This window comes from Hipposideros armiger, unplaced genomic scaffold (genome assembly GCF_001890085.2).
Source record: "Hipposideros armiger isolate ML-2016 unplaced genomic scaffold, ASM189008v1 scaffold_17, whole genome shotgun sequence".
In the NCBI taxonomy this organism is placed as follows: domain Eukaryota; kingdom Metazoa; phylum Chordata; class Mammalia; order Chiroptera; family Hipposideridae; genus Hipposideros; species Hipposideros armiger.
This window is the reverse complement of record NW_017731367.1, coordinates 5,158,413-5,171,543: the sequence shown is the minus strand read 5'-3', so window position 1 is coordinate 5,171,543 and position 13,131 is coordinate 5,158,413. Positions and strand designations below refer to the sequence as shown.

At 44.5% G+C, this 13,131-nt stretch overlaps 1 protein-coding gene across 1 annotated transcript in view; it reads right to left on the bottom strand.

Moving 5' to 3' along the window:
* COPS8 (COP9 signalosome subunit 8) overlaps window positions 1–6,282 on the bottom strand; it is a 12,105-nt gene extending 5,823 nt beyond the window's left edge. The window contains exons 1-4 of the mRNA XM_019630158.1: window positions 6,122–6,282; window positions 5,063–5,133; window positions 3,896–3,944; window positions 2,596–2,728 (exon numbers count right to left, since the gene is read on the bottom strand). Of these exons, the coding sequence (XP_019485703.1) occupies window positions 2,596–2,728; window positions 3,896–3,944; window positions 5,063–5,133; window positions 6,122–6,199 (331 nt within the window). The 5' untranslated portion in view covers window positions 6,200–6,282. The remainder of the gene's footprint in view (window positions 1–2,595; window positions 2,729–3,895; window positions 3,945–5,062; window positions 5,134–6,121) is intronic.
* Window positions 6,283–13,131: the final 6,849 nt, after the last annotated feature.

The window sequence follows — 13,131 nt, the reverse complement described above, 5'->3', positions numbered from 1 at the left end:
GCGTCTCCCGCTTCCCAGCGCCATGACTGGCTCCTCCTCCCAACTCCAGTCACCGCCTCCCTCTCAGCACCCACCTCTCAGCACCCGACCTTAGAGCAGACTTTTACAGCATCTTAGAAAGGAACTTTGCTGACTAAGGGCTACAGACACTTGTTGGAAAAGAACCGAGAGCAACCATAGGACAGGAAAATACGAATACACACCAAAAATGATGCTCATTTGGTAAGCCTGTCACATTTTGAAAACATGTACTTTAGTTCGAATACTCTGGTCTGATTTTAGGGCTGAGAGGAAAAAGAGGAACAACAGAAGAAGAGACTGTGAGTGGGAGAGGAAGACAGAATGGAGAGAGGAGAAACAGGAGAGAAACACAAGCAGACTGACGAAAGCCCAGCCAAGGCCAAGTGTCCTGGAGAACCAGTCAGAGGTCGTCCGGGCTGCGTGCAGCCACCCGGCGTGAATGAGTCCCACACTCACATTCTCACTAGTCACTGCCAGGCCCCCAAGGTCTGTGGACTGCGTGACCTCAGGAGGACGTGCATTAGAACATGCCGGAAGGTGGGGTCAACTGAGCGAGCATCCGCTGCCTGCGACACTTCATCATGGGACAAGGCTTGGTGAAAGGGGGACCTGCCGGCAAGGTCCCGCAGTCATTCAGTGAATGCGAGTGCCTCTCACCTCCCCGAGCGCCCTGTGCTGCAGGCAGGAGGGAGGGGAGCCCGCGGTCCCGCTCTCCCACCTACCTCTGCCCTTCTCGGCCAGGCTCTGCGCTAGGGAGGCGGGCCGCCAAGGCCTGCAGGACCTGACTCCCCTGCTTGGCGAATGGGGGTTCCGCAGGCCGGAGGCCGGAGGCCAGGCCACGGATGGCCTTCCCCGCCCCTTTCCCAGCTGCGATGCTCTGGACCACAGCTCCTGGGGGGGCCCTATTCCCAGGGCTCCAGCCATGCTGGTCCCTCGCCTTGTCCCTCCGTCTACAGCCGGTCCATGGGGGCCTCACCAGCCCTCGCTGTCTTCCTCTGAAACGATTTTTTCACTCGCCTCTCTTCAGTCACGCCACTTTCACTTTTCTAGGTCTGTGACTAATTCAGAACAGAATGGGAGGTGATCTAAGAAAGTGACTGTTCTTAACTAGAAAAGTCTGTAAAACATTAAAAAGCAAATATTGAATTGAGCAGTAATTCAAATCTGTGTGAGACGCCCCTCACCAGGTTGCATGTCATGTAGCACCATTTGTGAATCTGGGGATTTGTGAAATTCCCCATCTATTCGCTAATATTATAGGTAAATAAAAGAGTGCTTTAGAATCTGGTAAATGCATACACATATTAATTCATTTATAACGACCTGAGGAAAGCACTATTTCTAATCCCATTTTATAAATGAGGACAATGGGGCACAGAGAGGTCACCCCCAGTAAGTGTCAGACCAGGATATGAACCCCAGAAGTCTGGCTCCAGAGTCCAACGTCCCACCTGTTATCCTGTACAGCCTTCCGGGGCCTCCTCTGGGAAGGACAACGGTGGTACCCGCTGAAGGCCGGCGAGGACATGAGCTGAACGAGTGAGGAGACCCGAGCCCGCCGTATGACCCCAGGAGAAGGCGTGCGGCCTGCGTGCTCGCAGTGACTGAGAGACGGACCGGACGCCACGCCGCCCACCAGCGTCCCGATCCCCGAGGGGTTAAGGCTGCTTCCTGTGCTCGGGGCCTGCGCCTGCGCCACCCGGCCCCACACTCCTCCCCACTCACCTGCCAGCCCCGCACTTCTCATTTGCTTCACATTTAAACTAAGTGCCTCCTGTTTTGTCACTTGCATTGTTCTGTTTTACGCTGACACCGCTTTACCATTCCCAGAATTAATGTTCCTCGAAAGCCATCTTCACCTCTGCTCCCTGTAAAGCCCTCACCAGGGCTGTGGGCGGTTACTCATCCACTCCTGCTCACCGGCTCCCCAAGCAGGAAGGCAGGCACTCACTACAGAAACAAGGCAGCTACAAGACAGGGCGTAACCCCATGGAACAGACCCCTCTGTGAATGTGTAAGATTGAACCAGGGGGGCTGGAAGCAAACGGTGGGGGGCAGAACGGAAAGACAGAGGGCAGGTTTTATCACGGGATCAGTGCCGCGTCGCACGGGCATGCAAATCCTCCAACCCAATTTTAAAAAACCTCTAAGCACCTTTGTACTGATTAGTTACAAAACCCACAAGCTGGAGACAACATCTACCAAAGGCTAAGATCGACACAGAGCAAAGCAGTCTCTACTTCCAAATACATGGGTTTTAAAAACCTTAACCCTGACCTTGAACTTTATTACAAGATTCATTGTAGTAGCAAAAAAAAAAACCCTCTTACTAGCAAAAGCAATTTCAATCTAGAATTAAATTAAGAGACAGCAAGACCCTGAACTGTCGATGTAATCAAAGCAACATGAAATAAAGAGGCATGATTATAACAAATCTAAAGAAGAATTCTTAAAACTGCCCCATTCACTTAGAAGATGCCTATTTTTCAAACACACCATTGACTTACTCCAGCATTTCAGCACTGAGGAAAGCGGTCTAGTCTAATGTGACTCTTAAGCACAAAGGAACACTACCTCTGAGCGCTTCCATGATTGGCTGGACCGTCTCAGACCACTGGTGAGCGCTGATGGTCGTATAGATTCCAGGGAAATCTCTCTGCCAGATTCGCTGTCCTACTGACCAAATGCCCCCAAGTTCAGAATTTGCCTGCAATAAACATTATTGTCTTGGAGGATATTCACTCTGCAGATTTACCAACAACAGTTATCTTAAAACATAATTCAACATTTCTTTTAAGAGGCGTAATTACTTTCTCAGCTCAATCACTATCAAAAAGGTTTTTAAATGCCGTGAACAGTGAAGACTATTTATATGTTTGATATAAATTTTTATAATAGCAAATTAAGGCATGAGAATTTAGTCCAAAAATATTTCAGAATTATCTTAAACATTGTTTATTAAAAGATGAACATATATTTCATTATTATACATATGTAAGTCACAGGACATATAATACTGACATATACATATATGTTTTTTTAGGACAAAAGTAATAGCAACATGGCTAACAATGCAGGCTGCCAATCCAAGATATCATACACTGAAGCCTCTCTAAGGATAAAGCTCCCACTAATGTCACTGACACGATGCACATAATTTATGGTTGTTCTTTACTGAAGCCAATGAAGCTGGAGGAACATTAATGGAATGACTGGGGAAAGAAAAGAGAGGAAAAATACTAATCTGATCTGCTGTTGAACATCAATAATAAACAAAAGAGTTCAGATGAATTTTTGGTAATATTCTGTGGGTGTTTAAAAAATTTACTTCACATTTATGTTAGACAGTGAATCACCTGAAAATAAATACTTCATTCTCCTTTGGAAGAAACTTTTAAGAGGTTATTTTTCATCTAATCTCCCACCCAAAATAAGAAACCTAAAATCCTAATTAGTAAATATAATCTTAATGCTATGAGTAATCATCATTTTTAGAATATTCTTATAAACAATACCAGGTTCAAAGTAAATACCATTTTAGGGAACTGCATAAATCAGTTAAAAACAACAACAACAACAACAACAAAAACCAAACCTTTGTCTAAACTGGCTCAGTTGTTTACCTGGTTAAGTGACACTCACATGAAATGTCTTAAGAAATCTGATGCGTTGGAGCTAAGCACAGATTTCTATACCACCCAAGGGAAATTAAAATCTCTGATTAGAAGAATTTGAAGATCTATTCTTAAACTGTAATACCAATTTAGTAACAATTTCCGTGAACCAAATGGGGAAGAAAAAAAACTTATGAGGTGGCCATTTAAATGAATGTCATTACTATATTAAAGTAGCAAAACACTGAAAGAATACTTACAGATTTTATAGCAGGTGGTATTCTTTTCCAAAGATATCTTGCATTGTTCCTAATTTACATCCAAGAAAGATAAGCAATTAAAAAAAAAATCAAGTCAGTAAATATTTAAAATTCTAGATCCCAACACAAACATACAGACGTGTACTTTAAAATACTCTATATAATACAGTGTGAAATTTAGTTTTATGTAATTTTGTCCGGGGTAGTTTTCCAGATCAAAAAACATGAAATATTTTTACCAAAGTAACATTTGTCCATTTGTAACAAAGTTTTATCAATGATCCAGACCTTACATTAAGGCAACAGTACACTAAAACCACAAAGGTTTAAACAGAACTGCCCAAATAATTTATTCATACATCAAAAGAAACAGATTCATACATGCTGCTTGACAATACATACGATGCCCAAGGCTTTTCTCCTTCCCGTGACCGTGACCCCTCCGCATACTAGTGGGGACAGAGCCACCAAAATTTAAGGCGGATTTTAAGAGTTTGGAAGCTTGAACTTCAGCAAACATCAGATAATGGGATTACAGTAAATAAAGATAATTTTTATGATGGATTTAGAATAAAAATCTTGGTTTAGGTTTTTAAAAGGTATGAAAAGGTTTAGAAGAATTTAAAACAAAATTTAACAGTAATCGTCGATGGGTCCTAGAACCATAAGGGGGCTCCTATTTTTTTTCCACAGTTATGGTTTCTGACATTTCTTCAATGAACATGAACTAGGAATAATTAAAAAACAAAAAATTTTCAAGAAATCTCATATATGTTAGCAATAGATTCTTCTTAGCTTTCTCAACCTTTCCTTCAGTTTCTCTTGGTCTGATTACACGTGAAATTAAGTAAATTGAGGTCATAAGAAAGGTTCACAGAAAGACAAAAAAGAAAAGGTCAATAGAATTAAATGAATTTACTGACACTGTAGTTTCTCATAACAAATTGGAGTGTTTTTCATAAGGTCTCTGTAAAACGTGTATTTTTAAATAACTCAGCCCGATCATAATTCATCGTTATGATTCAATATACGGCTCAGGGTATTAAGTATTATATAAACGCTATAGCTCCTTGCGCCTATGTTTTAGTGACGCTACTTCAATGCATGAATTGTGTCTGTACGACCTTGAAGAACGGCTGCTCGTAGCTTTAGGCAGAAGGTACTTACATGTCATTGTGGAGCAGATATAAAGCCAGAAGCTGACCATACACTGGGGGTGTCGCAATTCCTCCAGGAGCCTAGAGGGCAGGAAATCAGAGCGCAAAACCTCATTACTCTCACATTTTTATTTTACTTTTTTAAAAAAGAGTATATTACAAACACCAATAGAAGTATCAAACAATAAAACCCAGAATATTAAGTTTAGCTCTGTCATCAGCAATGATTTCTCTCCCTCTGGGCCTCAGTGTCTTTATACGAACATGAATATTTAAATGGGACCCCTTTCCCAGTTTTCAAATTCTCATATAAATGATCTACTAGAATCAGAAATAAACATTTCCAACAGGTTCCTCCAGTCCTGTGATTCTGCCCATTGTATTAAATATGTTGAGTATCTAAGTAACAGTGATCAACAGAAAGACATCACAGTTGAGGTACCGACGTTTCTACCCTCCTCCCACTGGAACGCATTCGGAAAACATCCATTAAGTGTCTATTAGCGAGCTGCTCTTTTTGGCTGCTGTCTCCTTTGGCTGACTTCTTATACATGCTCTTTACGGGCCTTTCTAAGAAAAAAGGCCTTCACTTTAATAGCTGCATGATGTCACTTTCACCTGTCATAGTCAAGACAACACGGAACGCTCACGTGATAACTTTATGAGACTAACGCGGGCTCTTTACGTTAATAAAATGTTCCAACGGTTGCGGCTTCCTCGGTCTGCGCGCCGCCTGCACAGACATTTAGCAAGAGCCGCCGGACCCCACCTCCGCCCACAGCCGGGAGAAGCGCCGCGCACAGGCCAAGGAGCCCGCGCAGCACCGGGGAGCATGTCAGGAGCAGGGACCCACAGGACCTTCGGGCTCACCGGCCGAAAGCAAACAACAGAGCGCGCCCAGCGAGTTCGGGGGACCTGGGCCTGGATGCTGGGCCTTCGGAGCCGGCCGCGGCGTCCCGGGCTCCACACGCCCAGCCCCGCAGGCCCCAGGCCACGTTACCCGGGAGACCGGCGCCGCCTGGGGCCGGGGAAAGCCCGGCGTTTCTCCCAGCGCGACGCGAAGGGTTACCTCGAGCTCCTGGTTCTCGCACTGATCCAGCAGCTTTTTGAAACTAAAGGCACTTTCTGCCATCACGGCCACGGGCATCTTCCCGGCCGGTCCCGCCACCGTACCTTCCGGATTGCCAGAACCCCTAACTGATCTTTTGGGCGTCGCGCCCGTGATGACGTAAAGGCCTCCTCCGAGTGCCCTTGCGCAGGCGTAACGTCGGTTCCGGTGCGTTGTCGGGCGGCGCCGCGGCTGGCAGGGGCCGCCGCCGCTCTGGCCGGCGCTCTCGGTGCCCCGGAGGACTGGCCCGGCCGGATGAAAAGCTACGCTTTCTGCTCCCGTCCAAACCCAGGCAGGCAGGACGTTTGTGCATGTTTGAGGGCGATTCCGTGACTCTGCTTTGAGGTCTAATGCACACGCACATTTAAAGGTTCCAAACGTAGCTTAGGCTCTGCCCCAAACCAGCTCCCTCAGCCCTCCCCGTGTCTGTGAAGGCCACACCGTCCTTCCACGTGGGGCCCCCCTCCTGCAGACCCCACGCCCGAGGGAAGCGGAGCGAGCCGAGAACACGGACGCCGCCTGCACTTGTGCTCGGCCTCCCTCCGAACTGCTCCGCACGCACAGCCACAGCGGCCGGAATGGTTTCTTTTGAAACATAAATCAGATCTTGTTACTCTTCTGCTCAAACCCCTAAAACCCAAAGCCCTTGCCGTCGCTTACAAGGTGTCGAGGTCGCCTTCTCAGATCCTCTCCGACTTGCACCCGCCCCGCAGGCCTCGCCATTTGCTGCGCAGTGCTTGGCGCTGGCAGTTGGCTACATAATTTGTGGGTGCAGAGGAAATTAAAAATACAGGACCCCTTGTTCAAAACTCGGGGAGGGTGCCATTAAAGGGAAGACAGCTTTTTTTGTTTTTTTTTTTCCTCAGGGTCTCGAACAGAAATCACGCAATTCCTAAGTCATAGCCCATACGCGTACCTTCATTGTATGTTGTTCTTACCGGAACCACGGAAATGCTGCACAAAACTGACAACTGTTTTTAATGTGCCTTGTTTTATGCTCCACCAGCACTTTCTACGTGAGACTGTCTGATGAGTAAGGGAGGGCTGACAGCAAAGGGACTCACCCTTTCCTGCTATGTTATCATTTTCAGTACAATCAAAGGAATATTTCAGCACACTACAAGGAAGTAACGTGAGTAAGAAAGACAGGGCTCCTTGGTTGTTAGTATTCTTAGGACAGCCTTGTCTTCATTATGTATTTGAAGCAAGTTCAGGTTCTAAATAATGTGGCCTCCAGGGCTGTCACCACCCCGCTTGCTCCACCCTAGATATCACGGAGTGCCTTGTACTCACTTGGAGTTTTGCTGAACTCCCACCATTGGGGCTCCTCTGGGAAGTCTATGTTTGTGGGGTGTTTTAAACGCTATGTGGAATGGCAGCGAACATGCGTATTGCACATACCTCTTTGTCATGTGCAAAAATGCTCCACTGTCCCAATGGACTTCACTTACAAAACCAACTTCGAAGATAAAACTATTAAGAATTTCAAGACGGCGACAGCCTCGCTGATTATTTTTTCATAACACCATTTCCATGTGGAAATGATTGTGTTCAGCAATGCTTTGGATGGAATATATACAAAAAAATCACTACAAAAGTCCCTCAATGTACAAAATCAATTATATTTCTATACAGTAACAATGAACAAACAAACTGAGAAAACAACTTTATTTACAATAGCATCAAAAGAATAAAATGGTAATAAATTTAACAAAAGTAGTGCAAAATTTATACCCTGAAAACCTTAGATCTAAGAAGATCTAAATAAATGGAAATACATTCCTTGTTCATGGATTGGAAGATTTTATGTTATGATGGCAATTCTACTCATATTCAGATTCAGTGCAATTTCTATCAAAATCACAGTGGGATTCTTTGCAGATATTGACAAATCATAAAATTCCCATAAAAACACAGGGTCACAGGATAAACAAAACAACCTTGAAAACAAAGAACACTTAGCCTCACACTTTCCACCCAATGTCCAGACCTAACCTCAAAGCTACAGTAACCAAGACAGAATAGATGTGTAGGTCAATGTAATAAAAGCAGATGTATAGATCAACGGAATATATTGAGAGTCCAGAAATAAACGCTTGCATTTGCAGTCAATCAGTTTTTGACTAGGATGACAACACTATTTCCCAGTGGGGAAAAGAATAGTCTTTTCAACAAATGGTGCCGGGACAACTGACTATCCATATGCAAAAAAATGAAGTTGGACCCCCATCTCATGCCATCTACAACAATTAACTCAAACTATCGTAGACCTCAATGTAGCAGCAAAAACTACAAAACTATCAGAAGAAAGCAGAGGGTCAGTCTTCGTGAACTGGAATTGGGCTCTCGGTTTCTTAGGTATGATACCGAAAGCACAGCAACAAAAGGAAAAAAGTCGATAAATTGGACGTTATTAAAATGAAAATCTTTTGTGCTTCAAAGGACACCAAAGTGGTCCTCTGGAGGAACTGGGATGTGGGGAGTGCTGATGTGGCCTTGAGCGGAAAGGTAGATTCTCATGATGTGCCACTGAGCCAGTGACTTAGAGGGATATTTGTGTCTCTGACCGGTAAGTCTCAAATGGAGCTCCCGGCAAAGTCATCCCCCATGGGTGGCACTGCTGGTGGGTGCCCCTATTTTGGAAAGTGCCTGTGAGCCACATCACAATCTTAGCCTTCAATGTGGAGTCCTGCCCCTGGGAACTTCTCTTGAGAAAGTCATTGCAAAAGAGGAAATAAGTCACAGCTGAAAATGGCACAGCAGCAAAAAACACAATAGCTGAAGCCCTTAAAATGACCTGTCTCATAGGTGGAAGGTTAAACATGTCATTGTCAGTCAGGAAATGTTTTGAAGCTATTAGCTTCATAAACATAAAGTCTACGTAAAAGTCATCTTTCTGAGACAATGTTAAGAAAGAAACATGGAAAATAATAGTGTATATAGCTCTTGGTTATTACTGTGTCCCAGACTAGATTTATGGAGGATAAATGTTGGAAGGAACATGGAGCTGACGCAGTCGTATAGTTAAGGGGGTTAGATTATGGGTGAAAAGAAAATTTTCTTTAAAATTCTTAAATAGAGTATTGTAAAATTATTTTAATGATTTTTTTTTTGCCCCAAATCTTAAACAACTTTAACAATCCAAACTTAAAAACTAAGACACGTCTCTTTCTTTTTCCTCCCTTTGGGCTATGCTTGTGTTCACAGATGAATAATAAAAGAGAACATTTTTGCAAAAGTTCTGAAAAACCCTGGAGTTAAGGGTAGATAAATGTTAGGGAAAGTTTGGAAGAATAAAGAAAGCTGTGAAAAATGACAGCAGTGGTAGAAGCAAATGGATTATAAATAAAGCCAGGAGAAAGAGCAATGAGGGAAAGCGTACGAGGGAGACAGAGCAGGGCAGTGAGCCGGGAACGGGATGGTCTTGCAGAAAAATGGCATTGTAGAAAGCCCCTTGTCACACGCATTACTAATTTCCTCAGTAAAGACGTGTCTCTTGGCTAACGACATGACAAGGAGATAGAACAGTTCATTATGCTTTTCATTTCAAGTTTTACTTTAATTCTGGAAGCTCCATGAGGCAGTGTCTCCTATGCTCGTGTTGTGAGCCAGTACATAGTAGGTGCTCAGTAAAGGTTTGTTGAATGAATGCTGACTAAATGAGCTCACTTTTCTTCACTCCCTGAGACTAGGACCCCGCCTTGCTTTCTTTTCCTCTTTGTCCATCAGTCCTTGCTCCATTTCCTTTCACCTTTTAACACTCCCCGTAGCAGGATGTCTGGTACCTTTAGCTGCAGTGGTGATTGGATGAGGAAGACCCTTCTTAAGACACAAAGGTGCTCAGATGCTGCTTTCCTCTTGCATGTGCTCCCCAACCTCATACACAGGGGCGCGGTCGCCTGCTCTCAGCCTGGGACAGGACAGCTCTGTTGTCCACCTCCCAGAACTCCCCTCTCCTCCTCCTAGCACCCTCCGGAGTAGTCTCCAATATCTCTGCCTGTGACACCTGGCTTCTGTCCACTTCCTCGTCCCCTTAGCCCCTGTCTGAGTCTCCTTCTGCACCTGTAAAACCAAGGGAACCTCCAGACTGCCCTGCAAGGCTGTTTTGAGGATTGAATGAGATTAGTCTTAGTCCAGAGCCTGGGCTAACACCTGACAATTACTGTTACTGAAAACAGCCGGATGAACGCTAGGCGGGGATGTCCCATAACCTTAATCACACAGAGTTTTAAGACACATTTTTGTTAACCGTGATAGCGGAAAGAACACATTATACTTCCGTTTTCTGGAGGTAATTTAGCCTTGGGGAAAGTAATTTCCAGTTTTCTCCCCTCTAAAGTAGAGGGCAGAAGGCAAGTTGGATGAGGACTCAGGAGACCTCCTGGGTGCGATCTCAGGCCCGACCACCAGGCGGCGCTGCCGCACCGCGTAAGATCTTAAACTTCGCTTCTGAGCAAAGGGGCATGGACCCGCCTCGGGTTGCGCAGTTTCTTATGGGGTCTCATCTCATCCTCTTGTTTTTCAGCTCTGGGCCGTGAATTCCTCTTCCTCACAATTACTGTTTCAAATGCAAAACTGTGCTTTTGAGGCGTCCCTTTCTTTTCTTTCTTGAAACAAATGATCAACAAATGTGTTCCAACACTGTCTGCGGGAAGAGTACACACAGGATACAAGAAGCGAATACAGACGGTGTCAGAGAGTATTGGTATCTCCTGCTTCAGTCTGAGTATCAGATAGGGTGGAATTTATTTCAGGATGTCACGGAATCCGGATGCGTAATCAGATCATGTCCCCTGAAACGTAATTCTGCCATTAGACAATAAGATGTAACCCTCTAACAAATAGTTCTCGTCTTCCATATGTGTTTTACATATGAGCCATTCTTTGTTTGATTTTTAATATTATTACATTTTATGGAAAACACAGAAGATGACATATCAATGAGTAAAATTTGGAAGGCTACTCATATGTAGGAAACGGGAGACTATGTTCAGGAGACCATATCGATGAGGTTTGCTATCATCTTGGTCCGTTGTACATAATATAGGTTTCAATGGGAACCGCATAAATCCTTTTTGGGAACAAGGTAGTGTAGATAAATCAAGTATCGTTAAAATATCTACTTCATTTTTTTTCAATTAATCAATAACCTGTACTGTGTATGGGAAATATGCCAGGCTCTCGAGTTGGTGAATGATGAAAAATACACACCTTGGGGCTCCCTTGGACGCTAGGAAGGAGACATGTCAGATGGAGAAATAAACACTGCTGAACCCCGAGTTACCACTGCTCCGATTTTATCCTTGGTAGTGGGCAATTTTCAACGCAAGCCCCTACTGTCAGCTTTCCCCAAGCTTCCTAGAAATGACGTTGGTTACAGAAGATAACTGCTGGAGAGGATGTTTCACAGGAGTCCCTTCCCATGAGCCTCGTATGTGTCTCTAAATCGTCCCTGCTTCCTCAGGCCGGCAGTCCCCTTCTCGGCTTCATCTTAAATTAGGTGGTCCAAGCTGAGTGGATGCTGTCTGTGAGGACAAGGTGAGGGTCACCTTGCGGTATCAGCTGCATTCTGGATGAAGTTTCTGGGAGCTCTGACAGGGAAGGCATTGGCAGCTTTCTCTGTGGGTGTCTGTGAGGGGGAAAGGGCCAGGGGAATTGTGCAGGGGACGCAGCCCAATACCAGCCCCCCAGAAACTCTCAGCCCCAGACAGGGCTCTTACTGGAGCTTCCTGGGGAAAACGACCTTTGTTCTTCAGGACTTTCCATGGCTTTCAGGATCTGCCCACAGGGGTGTGTGAGCCCCGGGGATTTTTAGTCCCTGGCCAAGGGGGAATGTTAGTGTTTCTTGTCTAGGGAAATCTGAAACTGAGTCTGACGGAGTTGGGGATGATTTTTAAACTGGATTTAAGTAGATTTGAATGACCTATGTAAAGCTACCTATGTTCATCATCTCCTGCAATCTTCGCAGCCACCAATAGAAGAACCAGGGCTCAGAGAGATCAAGTAACTGGCCCAAGGTCACACAGCGAGTAAGTAGCAGAGATTTGAACTCAGGGCTGTCTCCTCCCAGGCCTATGTTCTCAGCAGCATCGCCAGGCAGATGTTGAGAGTTCCTGGATTAGGTCTCAAGGCCTGGAAACAGTTTTTTCATACCTCTGGAGTACTGACGCTGAGTCATCCTTCCTCTATTCACGAAAGGTAGAACGTGTTTGCAACCAGCTTCTCAGATCATTTCCTGCTGGCCAAACTGCTCCTTTCATTTTGTATTATCCCTGCCCCTTCCAGTCAAAGCTGACGGTGTTTCTGCCAGATCGATGGGGGTGGCGGGGGTGGGGGGGGCAGTTTGTGGAGGACACACAAAGGGGCTTAGGAGTTATGTGTGGAATTCTTTCTTAGGCTGGGAGGTAGGTACACAGGTCGCCATAGTATCACTCTTGGAACCTTTTGGTATGTCTTCACTATTTTGTAATAAATGTTGTAAAAAGAATGTATATTTTTAGGGAAAACTCATGGTATTGATACATGAACAGACAGACAGATCAATGGAATGGAATAAAAGTCCAGAAGTAACCCGGGTACTTATGGAAAGTCTGTCTACCATAAAGGCGACATTTCAAATGTTGGAAAGCGATTGGCTTTCTAATAAATGATGCTGAGACAATTAAATAACCATGCCTCACCCCACACACAGCAATAAACTCCAAATGAATTAGAAATATAAATGGAAAAAATGAAATCGTACAAGTTGTAGATGGCAACATCAGTGAATTCCTCTATGACATAAAATCCACGTGTCATAGAAGATGAATGAAACACGTTAAATGAATGAACACACAAATACTGAAAAGATTCCTATACGTACAAAAATATTACATGCAATGTTAAAAAAAAACCCCACAATCTGGTAGATAATATTTTAATACAGATCAGAATCCCAGGGCCAATTTCAGGAACATATAAAGAGTTTTTAG